The following is an 18,077-nucleotide window of genomic DNA, read 5'->3' as shown; positions in this document are numbered from 1 at the left end:
AATTCGGGCAGCGGAGCCGGAGCCACCCTGTGTGGGTGTGGGGTCTGGTTTTGCCGGAAGCAGATTCCTAGTGTTCGCGCACCCAGGCTCAAATTCAGGCATCGGAGCCGGAGCCACCCGGTGTGGGCATGGGGTCTGGTCTCTTTGGGAAATAGATACCCAGTGTCTGCACGCCCAGGCTCAAATTCGGCAGTGGAGCCGGAGCTGCCCTGTGTGGACGTGGAGTCTGGTCGCGCACTTGCGCCGGGCGGGAAGCAGATTCCCAGTGTCGGCATGCCCAGGCTCAAATTTGGACAGCGGAGCCAGAGCCGCCCTGTTTGGGCAGGAGGCCTGCTTGCGCAGGGCAGGACCAGCAGTTCCTATGGCTCTGCAGCGAGCCTGTGGGGAGGAGGATGGGCTCTGTGACTCACAGAAATCTGCGGCCTGGATGTCTGGATTCTTGGTGTCTGTGGATCTGCAGCTGTGGTCGCAGGTCTTTGTCCCTAGTGGCTGTAGGTTCCCAGTTTGCATCTGGGACCAGATTGCGTGGTGGTAAGGCTAGGATCCTAGTCTCAAGCAGTTCTGTTTTTCAAGATGGCGTGGTCTCTGTGCCCACGCTGGCTGCCCCTGGAGTGTCCAAGGTGGCAGCAGGGTTTCGCCGTCTAAGACTGCTCATTTGGGCAGCTCCTTAGAAGACCTGCAGGATCTAACTGTCCCTAGCTCACACGCACACACACCACACATGTCCACACACTCCTCTGTTGCTCCCTCATTCTTTCACACACTCTCCCTCCCTACCTTCTTGCCAGTTGCCATCCTCAGAATCCCAACCTTCATTTTAAAGTCTATTTTGTTGGATATGAGTATTGCTACTGCAGGTTTTTTTCTTCTTTTCCATTTGCATGGAAACATTTTTTCCATCCCTCCACTCTCATCCTGTGTGTGTCTTTTGTGTTGAGGTGGGTCTCTTGTAGACAGCATATAGTAGGGTCATATTTTTGTATCCATTCAGCTACCTTATGCCTTTTGATTTGAGCATTTAGTCCAGTTACATTTAGGGTTATTATTGATAGGTACTTATTTATTGCCATTATATTTCTTAATGGCTCGGTTTCTCTCTGCTTCTTCTCATTACAGCAATCCCTTTAGCATTTCAAAAGTTAATACCATGTTTGTTTACAAGAATCGGCTCGCTTTAACGTAAAGATTTTACCCTGAACATCTTACTCATTAGGAATGTCTTTCTGCAGCCTTGGTCATTTTGCTTTCTCATGTCCCCCCCGCCCCCTCCACCCTTGGGACATTCATGAGATGGTGTAGGTATATTCATTGTTTAAAATATTCATTGCTTCTCTCTGTTGAGTCCACTCTTATGTGAGAAGTATTCTTTTCACTCCTTTGACATTGGACTTGTCTCTGTCATTTGCTTTGGCCAGTGGAATGTGAGTATTGTAAACAGCATTTAAGCTGAAGTTTTTTTATGGGCTCCCATTGCTTGGTTACACTATCACTTTTTTTTTCTTCTGCCATAAAAGTGACATGTTCTAGATAGGGACTGCTCTCGATCCCCATCCAGAGGTTTTGGGATTATTTGTTACCATAGCATAACAGTAAACGGTGGCTAATACACCAGGACACTGGGGAAAATCTCCTGAACAAGTTGAGCAGAACCTGCTATTGTCTTCCCAGGGCCAGAGAATTTTCTGTCCATTTTCATCTGCCATGAGAGTTCGTTTATTTAGGGTTCTGGAATATCTAAAAATGAGAAGCATCTAAGTTATTTCTTCTTAATTAATAGAAATACACAGGCCATATGCCCTAACCGGTTTGGCTCAGTGGATAGAGCGTCGGCCTGCGGACTGAAGGGTCCCAGGTTCGATTCCGGTCAAGGGCATGTACCTGGGTTGCGGGCACATCCCCAGTAGGGGGCGTGCAGGAGGCAGCTGATCGATGTCTCTCTCTCATCGATGTTTCTAACTCTCTATCCCTCTCTCTTCCTCTCTGTAAAAAATCAATAAAATATATTAAAAAAAAATTAAAAAAAAAAAAAAGAAATACACAGGCCATAAACCATTGGAATTACTGTACTACCACAATTGAGAACAAAATATTTTATTTTTCTCAATAAAACTATAGTTTACAATAGTATTTACTAAATAAATTATATAATTTCTCTTTTACAAGCAATAAACTAAATCACAAATATTTCAAAGACAACGTGTATGTACACGACATAAGGCCTTTTATAAATAGCTCTGCTTTTCTCATTTCACTAGTAAACAGTGAAAACATCTTTATAGAGGCTAGTTATCTATAAAGTATATGCAGACCTATTATGCTGATCTTTAGATAAAACCAATTTAAACATTTAATGACATGGGCTGTGATTATAATTTTGCAAAAAGAGCAGGATTTATACTTTATATACCATTTTGCACAGATGAGTTTTTAAAAATATATATAAGCAGATTACATGTGTTGCTTATGTATAATCACTGGATGCATGCAAAATGAAATAATGCAAGTATCAATAGGAAAATAGCACTTTCAAGTCCAAAAAAGTGATTGGCAATGGTATAGAAAGCAGCTTAAATATAGTTCATGCAGTTCTTCACAGTTCGGCAAGCAACAGCAAATGATAGAAGAGTGTGGTATTTTTCACATCACATCTGCTGATCAGCCCATGGACCAAGGCTCCCCTGACATCTCGCAGACTCCTAAGTCCAGTTGATTGTTACTCTGTGTCGTGGGGCTCAGCCAAGTTCCTTTGGGAAATCTGGAGTGGAGGAACTTCTCTCCTACCACTGTGTTCATGTCTCATCCATCTGCTTAGGTGGTCACCATTTGCACTTACTGGGGGGGAAAGAAAGAAAGCAGCTGTAAGACTTAGTTTTGGTGTTGATTGATAACTGCTCCTTATGAGTAGGAACACAGGTCCATTATTTCTCCCAGTGACTTGTGCCTGGGAAATGTGCGAGTCAAAGTCGGGGGTGCATGAGGCTGGGATTCTGCAATGATGAGCATAACAGATGCATCTCTGGTGGATCCGCAATATGTTATTGACACCAAGGTTTATCAAGTCTCTACTAAATCACAGCCCAGTGCTAAGAGACTCAGAAGGAAGCAGCACCACATAAGACAACGGTCGCCAACCTTTCGGACCTCACAGACCACCAGTGGTCCACGGACCACCAGTTGGCGACGGCTGGAAGACACACTCCTGCCCTCCAGGTGCACAGGGCTTGGAATGTGCTGTGGTATATCAGGTCTGAAGCCAATCAGAACAACTTGAACATTGTCTTGAACTCATGAATGCTGTGTTCATTTTCAAACACTGTTCCTGTGGCCAGGGAGTGAAGATATATCCAGTAAATACTTATCCTAATATGATAATCATTTAAAATCAGAGGCAGCTAATTTAACCAGTGACAGTTACACTAAGCTGCATATGGGGAAGCAGTCTCATGCTCAGTCTTTAGAGATAGACACAGTGGGCTAAATGTATTGATTTCCTAATTATTACAGCTATAGAACATTATGCTAGTTAACTTTCTTTGCACCTTATTTTGTTTTATCTGTAAAATGGCGGTAAAAAACAACAACCCCACTGTATAGAATAGATGTGAGGGATAAACTTTTCTATGGAGAGGTAGTGTGTATGGGTACACATATATACAAACATGAGTACACATAAATACAAAAATACAATATACAAAAATCATAATACATATCACTTAACACAGTGCCCGGCATATGCTAATGCTCCCAAAATAATAGTTAAGAAGGTTCGAGCTGGATCACGGAGATTGTGTGGCCTAACACCTTCATTTGGAGGCTGAAAAAACTTCAGTAAAAAGTTTGAAATGACTCCAAAAATTGTTAGAAAAGAAACTATGTCAAGTAAAGATGATTGTACTTATTTATTTATTTTTTAAATATATGTTTTTATTGATTTCAGAGAGAGGAGGGGAGAGGGAAAAGATAAAAACATCAATGATGAGAGAGGATCATTGATCGGCTGTCTCCTGCACCTCCTCTACTGGGGATAGAGCCCGCAACCGGGCATTTGCCTTGACCAGGAATTGAACCATGACTTCCTGGTTCATCGGTTGATCCTCAACCACTAAGCCACACCAGCTGGCCAAGAGGATTCTATTTAAAAACCAGTATTTTATTGTGGAATTTGAGCCTATTGTTAGTTGTAATTTTTCTTAACTTACCACTTTGTGTAATAATTTAGACTGTACCCTCTTATTAATGTTAGAGAGGTTTCCCTGCTTAGATGTACAATATGCTCAAACTGTTACTCAGAAATCGTCTTTCAGAAATAGCTTGAGTGGTTGGTGTTGTGAGCTAGAGCAGTGGGCAAATGGGAATTGCCTACATGCTCGGGACAGATGTTAAGGTGGACTTTACTTAGGCTCAATGTGATAACTTTGATGTGTGGTACATATCAATCGGTGATATAAAATGATAAGGTCTTACTAGTTAGATTTGAGCCCTGCTTTCTTAAAACCAAAAAAGAAAAGCAGTGAGTAGTTTTGCTCTACTGGCCCTATAGATGACAGCTGGAGTTCTGTGTCTGGTTTCTAATGCCAGATTCTGAGAGGGACATGTATCAATCTGAGTCATGTGTGAGAAAATCCACCCGTGAAGGGCTCCAAACTGAGGCCTGTATGGAAATGGCTGGAGACCTGGGCTTTTTGGTCTAGAAAATAGGAGTCATAGAGATGGGGCATGATAGTTGTCTGAATATGTGAAGGCTAGCCATGGGCAGAAAGGGTTAGGCACGAGGTTAGTCAGTCCCAGGACACCTGAAAGAGTGACATTGTCATCAATATTGGCACAGATGGCTGTGATCCTGGGGGCGGGGGGGGGGGGTTGGAATATCAGAATGTGTACAGTGAGTGGAGTGGTAAGGCTTCACCCCTCCCCGTCTCCCCCCATCAAGCATCCTCATATCCTCCCCCAGCACATGGGCCCAATGCGCCATCTGCTGTGACTCAATGGGTGAGGCTAAGTGAGTCCAAGGCCAGAACCGGGACAAATGTGTGGAAGCCAGTTTTGCTTCAACCTGGAAGTGCTCTCTAACCAGAGTAAAGAAATGAGTGGTCACTGGAGGGGAGGGGCAGTTGCTGTCACGGGGGGTGAGGCTGAGGCCACTGGCCGCTGGGTAGAGCTGAAGCAGAGAGGTGTGTGTCCTAAACACGGCACCCAGAAGGCACTCTATATGTGGTGGCCAGCAGAGCAGACTCGCCAGTCATGGCGGAGCTGTGTCAGATAATCACAAAGTTCCATTTCAACCACAAGATTCTATCAAATACTATTTGTAATTTTTAAATATTTTATATTTATTATTTTTATTTAAATATAGTTGGTATACAATATTAGTTTATTTCTCACTCCACACCTCTTTCAGTCTTTTCTCTGACACATATACCCCTCAGCCTACTGTTTAAAAATTCTATTTAGCCAATAGGATTCCCTAAACCTGGAATGTGATGTGAGGGAATCTCAGGGCAGAGCTGAAAGGAGGGACAACTTCACGACAGATTGGCCGAGATGCTCAGCACTAAACAGTCCACGAAGTCTCTCATTCTGAAACTCTTAACCTCAGGGGTGCTATTCTTTTTTTAACTACATCTACTTCAGGGTTCAGCCCATGGGCCCCCCAAAGCAGGATCTTTTCCTTTCTGGAGTCCAGGAGCCTCCTCATTTTGAAGTTGAAGTTCCTTCCCAAAGTACCCCCGAGTAGAGCATTTTTCTCCAGGCTTTTGTAGGCAGTAAGTCTGTTATCTATATCCTGTTCCTATAGCAAGCCTGCTTCCATCAGCAAGTCCTGAGTTCTGCTTCCCCCAGCCCTGCACTGTTTCCTTTCTGTTGTATGTTGTTCTTATTCTTTTGGCCGATGTTCCTTCTGTTGCTACGAGAGCACGACTCCTGCCTCAACATCACTTCAGTCCAAACGCAGCACCACCACACGGCCATGTGAAAGCGTCACGGTGCCTCCCCGTGGCTCTGCAGTCTGTCCTCCTCTGGGCCACTAGACTCCCTGCATTCGAAGTTCAGGGATTTCTGAGAAAGCAGCCACCACTGGGCTGTGGGAAGTCCTGAGTCATTTTTCTTTTATGTAAGGTTCTATGTTTCTGTTTGATTATATTCATAGATCTACCTCAGATTTGGGGATTACTTCCCAAGGCACAATCACTCGGGGACAGATTGGGGTGGGGATTTCTCTGTCCAATAGCAGGAGGAATCCAAAGCTCATCATTTTCTTGGGAGGTAAAACGACTACCTGTGCTAGTGTAGAAATCAGGACACGGTGTATGAATGGAGTTGATCTCACCGCCAAAGGATCTGATAGATGGAGGGAACTTAGAGAAGCTTGGGTCAAAATTTCCTACCTTTGCACTTAAAAAAATCAGACTCGGAATCAGATGAAATTACTCTTTTCCAGGGGCCAGGGACTGTGGGCCTTTAACTAACAATCCTTGAGGCAGGACGTGGGACTTGGAATGTCCTTGAAGGGCACACAGTTCAGATGAAGACGACCATGTTGTCCCCGATCTGGGAGAATGTTTGTTGAAGTCTGAGGTGCTAGCAGCACATGGAGTGCCAGGCCTCCTGCCAGCCTCCAAGTGCCCCAGCAGAGTGTTCCCTGCCGACCAGCAGAGAGACCCAGGAAAAGAGCTGGCACTCCTCTTGGACATTTCATGGGATAGACTTAGGATTACGGCCTCTCGTCTCAAAACCGTTAGTGCAGCCCCAGTATCTCAACATGATTCCCTGCCTGACTGACTTGTTTTCCAAAGACCCAAGGGAAGCCTGAGGGCATCAGTGATTTATATCAGCTCACGATTCTACAGCGGACTTCCCGGCTAATTGTAAACCCAAAGGGTTACCTTACTATCTCATACATCATATAGCCCTGGGCTGCAACCGAATCCACTCTGACCCCTGCTTCTGCTGCATTAGGAGAATGTTGTGGGGAGGAATATGGGCCTGGTTTCATTCAAACAGGAGCACTGGCTTCTCTCTCACGTACATAGAAGGAAAGCATGAGATGCCAGCAGCTCCCAGGCATGGTCTCGAGAGGAGGAACTAGATACAGTGGTGGGCAAACTTTTTGACTCGAGGGCCACAATGGGTTCTTAAACTGGACCGGAGGGCCGGAACAAAAGCATGGATGGAGTGTTTGTGTGAACTAATATAAATTCAAAGTAAAGGAGCGGAGGGGAGAGCAAGAGAACCCTCCGCTCTTTCGGCTCCGTGGGCCGGATAGAACAGCCGAACGGGCCGGATCCGGCCCGCGGGCCGTAGTTTGCCCATGGCTGATAGAAGCTTCTCCCTCTCAGTACTTTTTTTTTCTGAATAAATAACTAACCAGGCCCGACCCTGCTTAGCTTCCGAGATCAGACGAGATCAGGCGCGTTCAGGGTGGTATGGCCGTAGACCCTCTCAGTACTTTTAACCATTAGGGGTTGAATAGTGTCTCCCCAAATTGCATATGTTGAAATTCTAATCCCAAGTATCTCAGAATATGACATTGCTTGGAGATAGGGTCTTTATAGAGATAAGTTAAAGTAAGATAATTAGGGTGGTCCCTAATCCAGTATGACTGTGTCCTTATATGAAGAGGAAATTTGGACAGGAGACAGACACACCAGAGGGAAGACAATGTGAAAACACAGGGAGAAGATAGACATCTACATGCCAAGGAGAGAACCCGGAACAGATCCTTCCCTCACAGCCTCCCAAGGAACCGACCCTGCTTGGACTTCTGGCCTCCAGAACTGTGAGATGATAAACTTATATTGTTTAAGCCAGCCAGTTTGTGGGACTTTTGTTATGGCAGCCCTAAGAAACCAATACGGTAGCTATTACTGAAATTTAGAAAGTTTTTTAAAAAAGAAATAAGGCTCTACATATATTTGAATTTTATTATACTCAATCCCATCCCTATAGGGGGTTACTTAAAAAGGTAAAGGTACAGTCTCCTAGAAACTGAGCAGCTGTAAGGGACGACCTATCGAAGACTGAACGTGAAGAAAAGGCTTTTTCCAACTTGTATTTGTTGATACTTCGTTAAAGTTGCTGCCTAAGCAGTAGAAAAGAGCAGTTCCTATGCTGAATCCCCAAACTGCCAGCGAGCCCTTTCAAAGAGGCTCAGGTGGACTGGGCCTGCATGGATGGAGAAAGGCACCCTTCCACCCTAGGGGAGATAAGCACCTTTAGTTTTGTGCCTGACTGTAACAGCAGCCTCCAGTCCAACTTGAAAGGAGGAAGATGCTGGGCTGTCAGAGGGAGCTGCCTCTCCATGCGAAGGACATGCCCCTGGCTACGATAAAAGGCGTGGAGTAGAAACAGTCCATTGAGTGACACACTCACTCTTAATTAAGCTTCCCTTCAAGGACTTCAATCACGTAGCCGCCTTGGTCAGAGGGGCCTTCCTACCAGTAGGTGGCAGTAGGCCTGCAGGAATCAGGAACACATTCGCAAGTCCAGTTCATAAGCTTGAGTGTGGTAGGAGCCTACTGTTCACCTGGGAATCAAGTGTCTTTTTTCTCTCTAATGTAAAGCAAAGCTATTGGCTGACCTTAGGAGGGGAGCCTGGGGGAGTGACAGCTCTGCCTTACATGTAGCACAGAGGAATGACAGGATGCTCAGAGCTGCATCTCAGCCCTGGGTGTGTGGGGAGCTTTTAAAATGCCAATGCCCTGGTTCACTTCAGGGGTTTTATTTCTACATACTATATGCACCCAACAGGTAACTGTACTTGCTAACACATTCATTTACCTGGCACCTTTTTGTGAGATTCCAAAATAATTTGGAAACATCTAACGAACCTTCCAGTGACTCAGCCAGGGAGATGAAACGTGAGTGGGGAATGGGGCCATGCATGGCAAAGACCAGTTCACAGGCCCCTGGGGAAGGCAGTACAGTTGGTTGAATAGTATCCCCTGAAAATTCGTGTCTACCCGGAACCCTGGAATGTGACCTTCTTTGGCAGTAAGGTCTTTGCAGATGTAATTATATCCACAAGCTATGATGAGGTCACATTGGGTTAGAGTGGGCTCTTAATCCAACAACTGGGGTCCTCATGAGTGTCGGGGAAGAAGGCCATGAAGATGGAGGCAGAGGTTAGTGCTGCGAGCCCAAGGCTGCCCAGGAACACGTGGAGCCACCAGCAGCTGGAGAAGCAAGGAGGGAGCCTCTCCGAGCCTTCAGAGGAATATGGCGCTGCCAACACCTTGACCTAGAACTTCTGGGCTGCAGAACTGTGAGACAACAGATTCCCACTGTTTAAGCTTCCAGGCTGAAGTTCTTTGTTATGGCAGCCCTGGCAAGGTAACAAGGCACAGACAAACCAAAGGCTAACCCCTCATCCCCACTCCGAGTCCTCATTCTGTTCATCACACTCAGGGAGGCCTTTTATTAAGTGCTCAGTGTTTTATGCATTCTCCCATCTAGCACATTTCCCAGTCCTCCACAGATCCAGGAGAGTGAAAGGGATGAATGATGACAGCCCTATTCACTAGGTCAGTGGTCGGCAAACTCATTAGTCAACAGAGCCAAATATCAACAGTACAACGATTGAAATTTCTTTTGAGAGCCGAAAACCGACTTCTGCACATGGGCCATGAAGTTTCAATCGCACTGTACGTGCACGCCCGCACGTGGTATTTTGTGGAAGAGCCACACTCAAGGGGCCAAAGAGCCACATGTGGTTCGCGAGCCACAGTTTGCCGACCACTGCACTATGTCATAGGTATGATTTAAACTTGCTTTTTCTAAAATTCACACTGGTTCCTAATCTGGTTCCTTCTGAGTTTGCTATTTGTTTCTTGCAGGCTCAGGGTCTGGTAAACCCCAAGTTCATACCATTAGAGACTGTTATTCTTCAAACACTCTTTTCCAAGAGTTTGAAAGGCTCAGGAGACTAGCAAACACTGACTTTCTATGACAAGAGAGTGGAGGAAAATAGAAAGAGGCTGAGAAGCAATAGGGAGAGTTTGGAGGCAGCAGGCAAGGGGAGAGGGCAGTGTAGGGGGACAGGGAACAGAAATGATGGGCTACCTGTGAGAGGCCTGGATGTGATAGGACACCCAGGCAAGCTGAAGGAGGAGGAAACCAAGCTGGCCTGTGAGGCCACAACTCACTGTAAAGCAAAGACAGAACACAACAAAACTGCCGTAGCCTCGCAGGCTGTCATTCAATTGCTAACTGTGGGCCTAAACTGAACAGCCAGTGTGCCTTTAAACTCCAACTCCAGTTCCTGGAATCCTCCAGTTCCCTAAGCGAATCCAGTAGTTTAATACTGTTTGTTGAAAGTAAAATCCTCCTGGTACCCTCCTAATCTAGCCTGACAGGTTGCCTCATTATTTTGAAGCTTGCATCTCTCGTTTCAGTACAGGAATCACTTCTAGGTGCCATGGGGCTCAGGCTGTGGGATTCTTTTTTCTTTCTTTCAGGACTTCCAACTACTTAAGGGAGGGGACCAAGCATTTCTGGAGATTTTAAAAAAAGGGCCCTATTTTGGCCTTTCTGAAATCTCCTCATTTCTCAGCAAGTGGTCAGATAGTGGAAGGAAGGGTCATTTTGGTTAAATGCCCTCCAATCCAAAGGCAGTGTTTTCCTCTTCCTACTTTGCTCTCACTAAAATCTACCAAAAACCTCAGCAGCATTTTTGTTTTTGTTTTTGTGTCAGAGGGGAATCTTGTTCTCTGCTGAGAAGCAATAGAATTGTCACTGTCTCAAATGAACACCCCTTGCAGCAGCCAACACCAGTCAGATAAGGAGGGATGAAAGACACCTGCTACTTCACGTATATGCCATTCACCGCAACGCCAACCGAGTCCAATTCAGAAGTGCCATTTCTCTTGTCAGAAAGTTCCACTGAATTTTCTAAGACACCCTGACCTGATTTAAAATGTTTTCCTTCTTTTTCTCATACATAACAGGAGAAGCTGTTAATTCAATCATTTTCACTTCTCTGCCACCCTTGTCCCATGATCAAAGAGTGCTATTAACCACCCTAAGGACACATTCAGTAATCAAGCCACCCAGCAGCGGCACATCAGAGCACCATCTCCAACACCAGTATGCCTAAAAAATGGCTCAGCTCTCTCTTCTCCTTTGCCCATAGCTATCTTTGCACTTCAAATAGCCGTTTTGCAGACACATACCTGAATGAAACTACATATTACTGAGAGGATGATAATATGTAAAAAGAAAGGGCATATCCTCAGGACTAAATAATAGAGGCAAGAAAATCACTCTTGAGTAGCAGCCATCTTTCAATTACCCATATTTAAAAAGTGGTCCTGTCTCTCGCTTACCTATCCATCCCCAGCTAGCCACCCACAACATTTTTCTGCTGCGATGACTTTTAGTTGTTCCTCTTCCCATTAACACCAAATTGCATTCTACACCAGGCAACGAAGCTGCCTTAGTAACCGAAATAACAGCTACCGCGACCATGTCAGTGCCTTAGAATGTCGGACTATTCAAACAGTGGAATCTAGCTCTCCTACTAAGACCCCACGATTGCCCATTTTAAGTCAGTAGAGCCTGTTCATCTCTACTGTGTTCTTTTAAATACCCTAATCTATGTCATCAACTCAAAATTCAATGGAAAACACATCTCTGGTTCTGGGATAAAATCATCTTCTGAAACACCTCCCTTGATTTGAATATTTGCAAATGATTCAGATAGCCTGAAACTCCAGAGCATCGATTTTCAACCTTTTTCATCTCATGGCATGGCATACATAAACCAAGTACTAAAATTCTGTAGCACACCAAAAAAAAAAAAAAAAAAAAAAAAAGATTTTTTGTCAATCTGACCAAATATAGGTATAATTTTCATTCACACAGGACAGCTATTATGTTGGCTGTTGTCATTTTTTTATTTGACAATCTAAGGGAAAGAGGTCAGTGCCCCTGACCAAATAGTCAGGTATTACATGTTTTAAACATCCTTGAAGTGCACAGTTGAAAATCGCTGGTGTAGAGTATGAAGGTGAATGGCCTTTTCAGAGCAGTGCAGATAGCTAGGGACATGGAGCCTGAACCAAATGTTTTAATAAAGACAGTGGAATAATGAGCTGTCTTACAAGGTACCCTATCCTTTTAATTTTGTGTCAAATCACAGGAAAAAGCAGGATAGCTGGCCTAATTTACATACACATATGTGGTGCGATCCTTAAAAGAAATTTCAGATGTTATCTGGTGTGCATAAGTCATTTGCATTTAAATGATATGTTTTTAAAGGGGTATAAGCAGTATTATCCATTAGTACAAATAATAGCAGCAGGGGAGGTCACAAGTACCCAGAGAGAAATGCTGTATCTTAAAGGAGGAGAAACATTACAAGAGAAATCTGACTGCGTTTGGTTACAACACGGAACACAGTGTCACCACAGAAGCCTCCAAGTGCTGTTCAGGTAAAGAGAGCTCTGATTAAGAATTCAAATTAGGTCAAGAGGCAGGAGAGACAAAGGTGTAGGCAAGACTGTTTCCCTTCACATGCTTTTCCTTTCCGTTCTCTTTCATAGTCTTGAGGCAAATAAGAATACTGAAGGGAGGGTACTGGGCTGTATATTTTCAGATCTGGAAGAGCATACAAAATCCTATCTAATAAAGAGGGAATATGTAAATTGACCATCACACTGTCACAAAGATGGAGGCGCCCAGTCCCCTCAGCCCCACTGGAGTCCCCCAGTCCTTTCAGCCCAGCCAGGGGGGCGGCAGCCACACGGAGCGGCTGGACCCGCCCTCAGCCCCCCAGCCGCCCAGGGCCGACCGAGGCTCAGGTAACTAGGGCCGGCTGAGGCTTGCGCTGCCGGCAGTGTGATTGGGGCGTCGCCTTCCCCTGATCGCCAGGTTGCCTTCCGCCCCTGAGGGCTCCCAGACTGTGAGAGGGGGCAGGCCGGGCTGAGGGACCCCCCACTCCAGTGCATGAATTTTCATGCACCGGGCCTCTAGTAAAAAATAAATCTCCAGCAGGAAAACATACCCTAGAGTTATAAGGTAATGGTGCAGAACTTTCTAGATATGTTGCCATTAAACTTAAGTTTAACCATTGTGAAAGTTTATGGTAGAATATGTGAAACAGTGGAATTTGGAGCAACGACTATATCTACTCTGGACAAGCCTAGTCTGCAACACCTTGTAATTTAGAGTAAGTCACAGATGGTCAGAGCTGGAAGGGGTCTTAGCGATGATTTAATGATCCATTTTATAGATGAGAAAACTGAGGCCCCCATAGAGTGATTGGTTAATTCAAGGTCAATGATGACTGAGAGGCAGAGACAGGCATAGAATGCAGATGTCTATTTGTAATTAATTCACGTCCCATTTGGTTCTGCAACAGGTGAAGGGACTAATTTGAAGGACTAGAACAACTGTAGGGGCTACCATTTCTGAGGATCCATGAGGTCCAACTCTTTTCCTATTAATACTGAGGTGTTATTTGCCTTTTCATTCTCACTCCCTGTCACGGGTGTACATGTGAAGTACAATGATATGCCATTCTGCAACAGACTAACGTAGAAACATATGAGAGGCCAGCTTCTGTTAAGTCACCCATTAGGGATTGCAAAAATGTAATATAATGCCACTCTCCTCACTAAATTTATTTTGTTCTGGATTACATAGTTATTTTCATAAACATTGAATAGAGTTATTTTAAATGAATTAACGTAAATAATTTCTCATCTTAATTTTTAAAAATTTACCTTTATTGTTCAGAGTATTATCAGTTTAATTTTTAACTATGGACTTACATACAGAAAAACTCTTGGGTTCCTCAATAACTTTTAAGAGTATAAAGGGGTCCTGAGATCAGAAGGTTTAAGAATGACTATACTAGGACCATAAAAAATGGCAAGGAAACAGCGATGAAAGTGGAATTGTACAAACCCATTCCAACATAAAACCTCCACTCTGTCCCTTTTTGGCTCCATTTCTCACTTTTAGAAGCATGACTGAACGTGATGGCTGTGGGACTGTGACAATCATCAGTAACAAGCACAGCGATTGGGTGCTGCATGGTTCCACGTGTAGGTAGGGCTGGATTGGACTGTCCGCTCTGCCATCTACCAGCTCACAGAGCGGATCAGGTGCTTCGGTCTCCTTATCTGCATGAATGGAGACACGTATAACACCCACCTTCATGAAAGAGCTACTGTAAGAAGAGCACCAGGACAGTGCCTGGCCGAGGTCACATGCTTAGTTTGGCTATGATGATTATTCAAAATCCTCTGCTCTCCCAACAATATCAAACTGTTTCCCTTACACCATTCTTCTTGAACATTCTCATTCTGTATTGAAATTTAAAAAGAATCAATGCTTATTAACCCAAGTTGTCTCTGTATCCTCTACATTGTTTGTGCTATGTTACCTTGTTGTCTGACTTTGGATGCGCCTTTTAACTTCTCTAGGTCTAATTTGCATCTTGCAAAGGAAGCATAATTCCTATTCCAGGCAGCAGTTAAGTGTGTGGCTCGGGGCTAGTGTTTACTGGTTTGAATGCCAGTCTCATTGCTTACTGGCTGCATAACCAGGACAAATTGCATCATCTCCATGTGCCTTAATTTCCTTATCTGTGAAAAGTAGAAGATGGTAACCACATCTGCCTCATGGGGTTGTTGTGAGGATTAAATAAGTTATTAAGTATTTAGAACAGTGTCAGGCATGTAGGAATCACTCAAAAATGTTTCACAGCTTATTGTTATTAGCTACAAAATAAGATGAGGCTAGATCAGTTTTCCTCCAACCTTGGGGAGAAGAATTTCCACTATCTTGTTACTCTCTCCATATGCTGACGCCCCCTCCCTTCCCTTTCCTGTCCTCCAGTGCTTCTGAACCACCACAGAAGCTGGGCTGGGATAACTGGTCAGCAGACCACACCAGCCAGCTAACCACCACCACCTTCTCTTTCAGTTCCCAACCCCCATGATTCCTTTTTATCTACTTGATCCTCAAATGCTCTCACTACAATCAGTGATGGATACCGCAGCTTTCCTCTGTGGCTTCTGAGGCAAGTGTCACCCTTTGCTGAAATGCTTTGCTTTCAATATCAAAGACATAAAACAAGAAAATGAGACACTAATAAAACCAGATAAGAAGCAGTGTTCTCATAAACGAAACTGATAGTTACCAAGTGGAACACAATGCTTAATAAGACAGCTTTTCTACCAGAGGACTAAGGGATAACGGATTAGGAACTGGTACGGCAATGCCATTTAACCACCTTGTGATCGTACATCCCACTCAGCAGTATCACACTCCCTCGGTTGGTGCACATCTGGTTTTTGTAAAGATCCACACAAGTGGCATGAGTCCTCAGCTCATGAAGATGAAGTTTCACATGGTCTTTCATTTCTGCTTTCTTGGTTTCTACTTTCAGATGTAACAAAACTTAGCATGAGACCAAAAAAGTACTGTATATATATTTTTTTCCTATTTAATTTCTTACCTTCTTGGTTATGGAGAGGAACCAACTCTTCTGTGAAGATTTTGCAATATACACATATCTTACTTTTTAAAAATGTGAAGAGGAGCATTGCTTAGTGGGAAAAAATTCTGTTTGCCACAACTAGGATATGCAGGGGTTGTAAAAAAATTCTTCCATAACATTTTTATCTGGGGAGGGAGCTTCTGTTTTATATAGCGGGTCTTCACGGAAAACCTCTCTGAGAAGGAGATGTTTGGGCTGAGACCTGGAGGAAGTGAGGGAATAAGCATGGGACAGCTGAGATGGTGTGCAGACAGAAGTAATACGTGCAAAGGTCCTGAGGCAAAAACATGCTTGGTCTGTGAGAGGATCATGAAGGAGGCCAGTGTGGCTGGAACAGCACTGGTGAGGAGGATAGAGGCGGGGACGGAGGTCAGAGAGGCGGCAGAGACCAGACTGGATAGGGCCTTGAGGACTGTGGAGTTTACTCCAGGAGAGAGAGGGAGACACTAGAGGGCTTTGGACCGAGGAGTACAATTTTGGATGATTGAAGTCCTGCAGAGTACACTTGGGAAACGCAGTGCCACATTGGGGGATATGGAGAAGCATAAAATGAGGTGTGGAGATGTGCTACTACGAGACAGTGGTGTCAGTTCCGACGTCGAGCTTGCACACTAACAGTGATGTGGTGTACAGGCTCAGGCTTGGCGAAACGTTAAAAAGCAGAAAATTCTAAATCATTTCCCCATCCCATGAGATTTGGTGCAGGTGTATAAGGACGTGGAGAATGAGCATGAGATATACTTTCCAGGGAAAATGCTCACTCTCCTCTTTTACAGTCTAGAGTAGCGTCCTAGGCCTCATCTAACAATCCAATTACGCCTGTAGAGACAGCCTGAGGGACAGTAAAGGGTGTCCACACACATGGTGAGTCATGATTCTCCAAGCAGCCTGTGAGGTGGGCAGGGCAGGCGTTATTTCTCTTCTTTGGCAAATAAGGACACATGGCCCGAGAGGTCCCTGCCCAGATCACACAGCTACTTGGTGACTACTGAGGGAGGGAGGGAAAGAGGGAGCCAAGATTCTGGGTGCTGAATTCAGGTTCTTCCCACAACCTCCCTTGGTGCCTCTCAGGGCACCAAGTTTTCAAGGCAGTCTTCCTCAAATGAAGATTCATACACAAGGCAATACAGTTGAGTCAAAGACGACATTACTTGGGGAACAACATCGAGGAGCCACACTTCACTCGGCATTAAGGCATCTGCCCTTTTATTACACCTGGTGATTTAGTATCTTACCCTAGATATTCTTTCGTGTAATGTTCTACGTGAATGGTGGGAAAACATGGCTTGTAAAAAGATGCACCATTTGTAGAAGTGACAGGGTGCCACTATTTCTTTGTACACCCAAGCATGCCTGGTCTTACAGAACTTGTTCCGTGTAAACCATGACCTGTATCCATTTGTAAACCCGAAGGGAAGGGGAAGAAACTAGAAATTACTTACTAAATAAACATCGAGCACGGAGGCATTATCGTCCTGCATTTCCAGAGCATTTGGCTCAGAAGTCAAGTAGATGGCCCCCTCTTCCGAGGTAAATGTTGAACTGGAAGGTAACCCTTTACTGGAGAAATAAAGAAGAGTAATGATGAGCGTGTGACCTACAGAACAAAATACAAGGACATTTCCAAAATTGTAGTTGAGCAGGCTAGGAAAGGTTTTAGGGATACAACATTTTTTTGAGAGTTTGAAGGAAATATGGTTACACCTGAGATCTGCTCACTTGAGTTTAAATAATTTGGTTTGACTTATAGTGAATTTTCTATCTCCTTCAGTATATGAAACATTTCTTCACATTTCTGAGAGGTGATCTGTGGGTCCTAGGCCTTGTCAGGAGAATTACTGTGACTCTCCAGGACCACTGTCATCTTTGACTTTGAATAGTTGGTTCTCGATGCTTACATTCCCCTCTCACAGTATTACTCATGCTTTGCTAGTTTATAGAAGACTAGAGGCCCAGTGCACGAAATTCGTGCACTCGGGGAGGGGGGGTGTCTCTCAGCCCGGACTTCACCCTCTCGCAGTCTAGGAGCCCTTAGGGGATGTCCGACTAATGGCTTAGGCCCATCCCCATAGGCTCGCACCACCACTGCTGCGCTAGCCAGCCATGAGCCCGGCTTCTGGCTGAGCAGCGCTCCCCCTGTGGGAGCACACTGACCACCAGGGGACAGCTCTTGCATTGAGCATCTGCCCCATGGTGGTCAGTGCATGTCATAGTGACCAGTCGTTCTGCTGTCTGGTCAATTTGCATATTAGCCTTTTATTACATAGCATAACCTTGTGCATAGTAGGCATCGATGATTTCTTTCTATTGTTTTTTTCCTTTCTTTTTCTTTTTGGCAAGAAAGGTTTAACTACAGCCATGGTTCTCAAACTTCAGTGTGCATCAGAAGCCCCTGGAGGCTGATTAAAACCCACTTTCCCGGGCCCCACCCTCCAGAGTTTCTGACTCAGTGCGAGCCCATGGGTTTGTGTGTCTAACAAGCTCCCAGGTGATGCTCATGCTGCTAGTCCTAGGCCTACACTGTGAGTGGCAACGAATTACATAAACACATAAATGAATCATATAAATACTGAGC

At 44.7% G+C, this 18,077-nt stretch overlaps 1 protein-coding gene across 3 annotated transcripts in view; it reads right to left on the bottom strand.

Moving 5' to 3' along the window:
- Nucleotides 1-2,075: 2,075 nt before the first annotated feature.
- PIP5K1B (phosphatidylinositol-4-phosphate 5-kinase type 1 beta) overlaps nt 2,076-18,077 on the bottom strand; it is a 307,693-nt gene continuing 291,691 nt past the window's right edge. For all 3 annotated transcript variants that reach the window (XM_080668561.1, XM_080668563.1, XM_080668562.1), the window contains exons 14-15: nt 16,945-17,062; nt 2,076-2,832 (exon numbers count right to left, since the gene is read on the bottom strand). In XM_080668561.1, coding sequence (XP_080524687.1) covers nt 2,830-2,832; nt 16,945-17,062 — 121 coding nt within the window. In that variant the 3' untranslated portion in view covers nt 2,076-2,829. The remainder of the gene's footprint in view (nt 2,833-16,944; nt 17,063-18,077) is intronic.

This window comes from Plecotus auritus (genome assembly GCF_963455305.1).
Source record: "Plecotus auritus genome assembly, chromosome: 5".
Lineage (NCBI taxonomy): Eukaryota > Metazoa > Chordata > Mammalia > Chiroptera > Vespertilionidae > Plecotus > Plecotus auritus.
The sequence above is the reverse complement of the archived record's forward strand: the minus strand, read 5'-3'. Positions and strand labels throughout refer to the sequence as shown.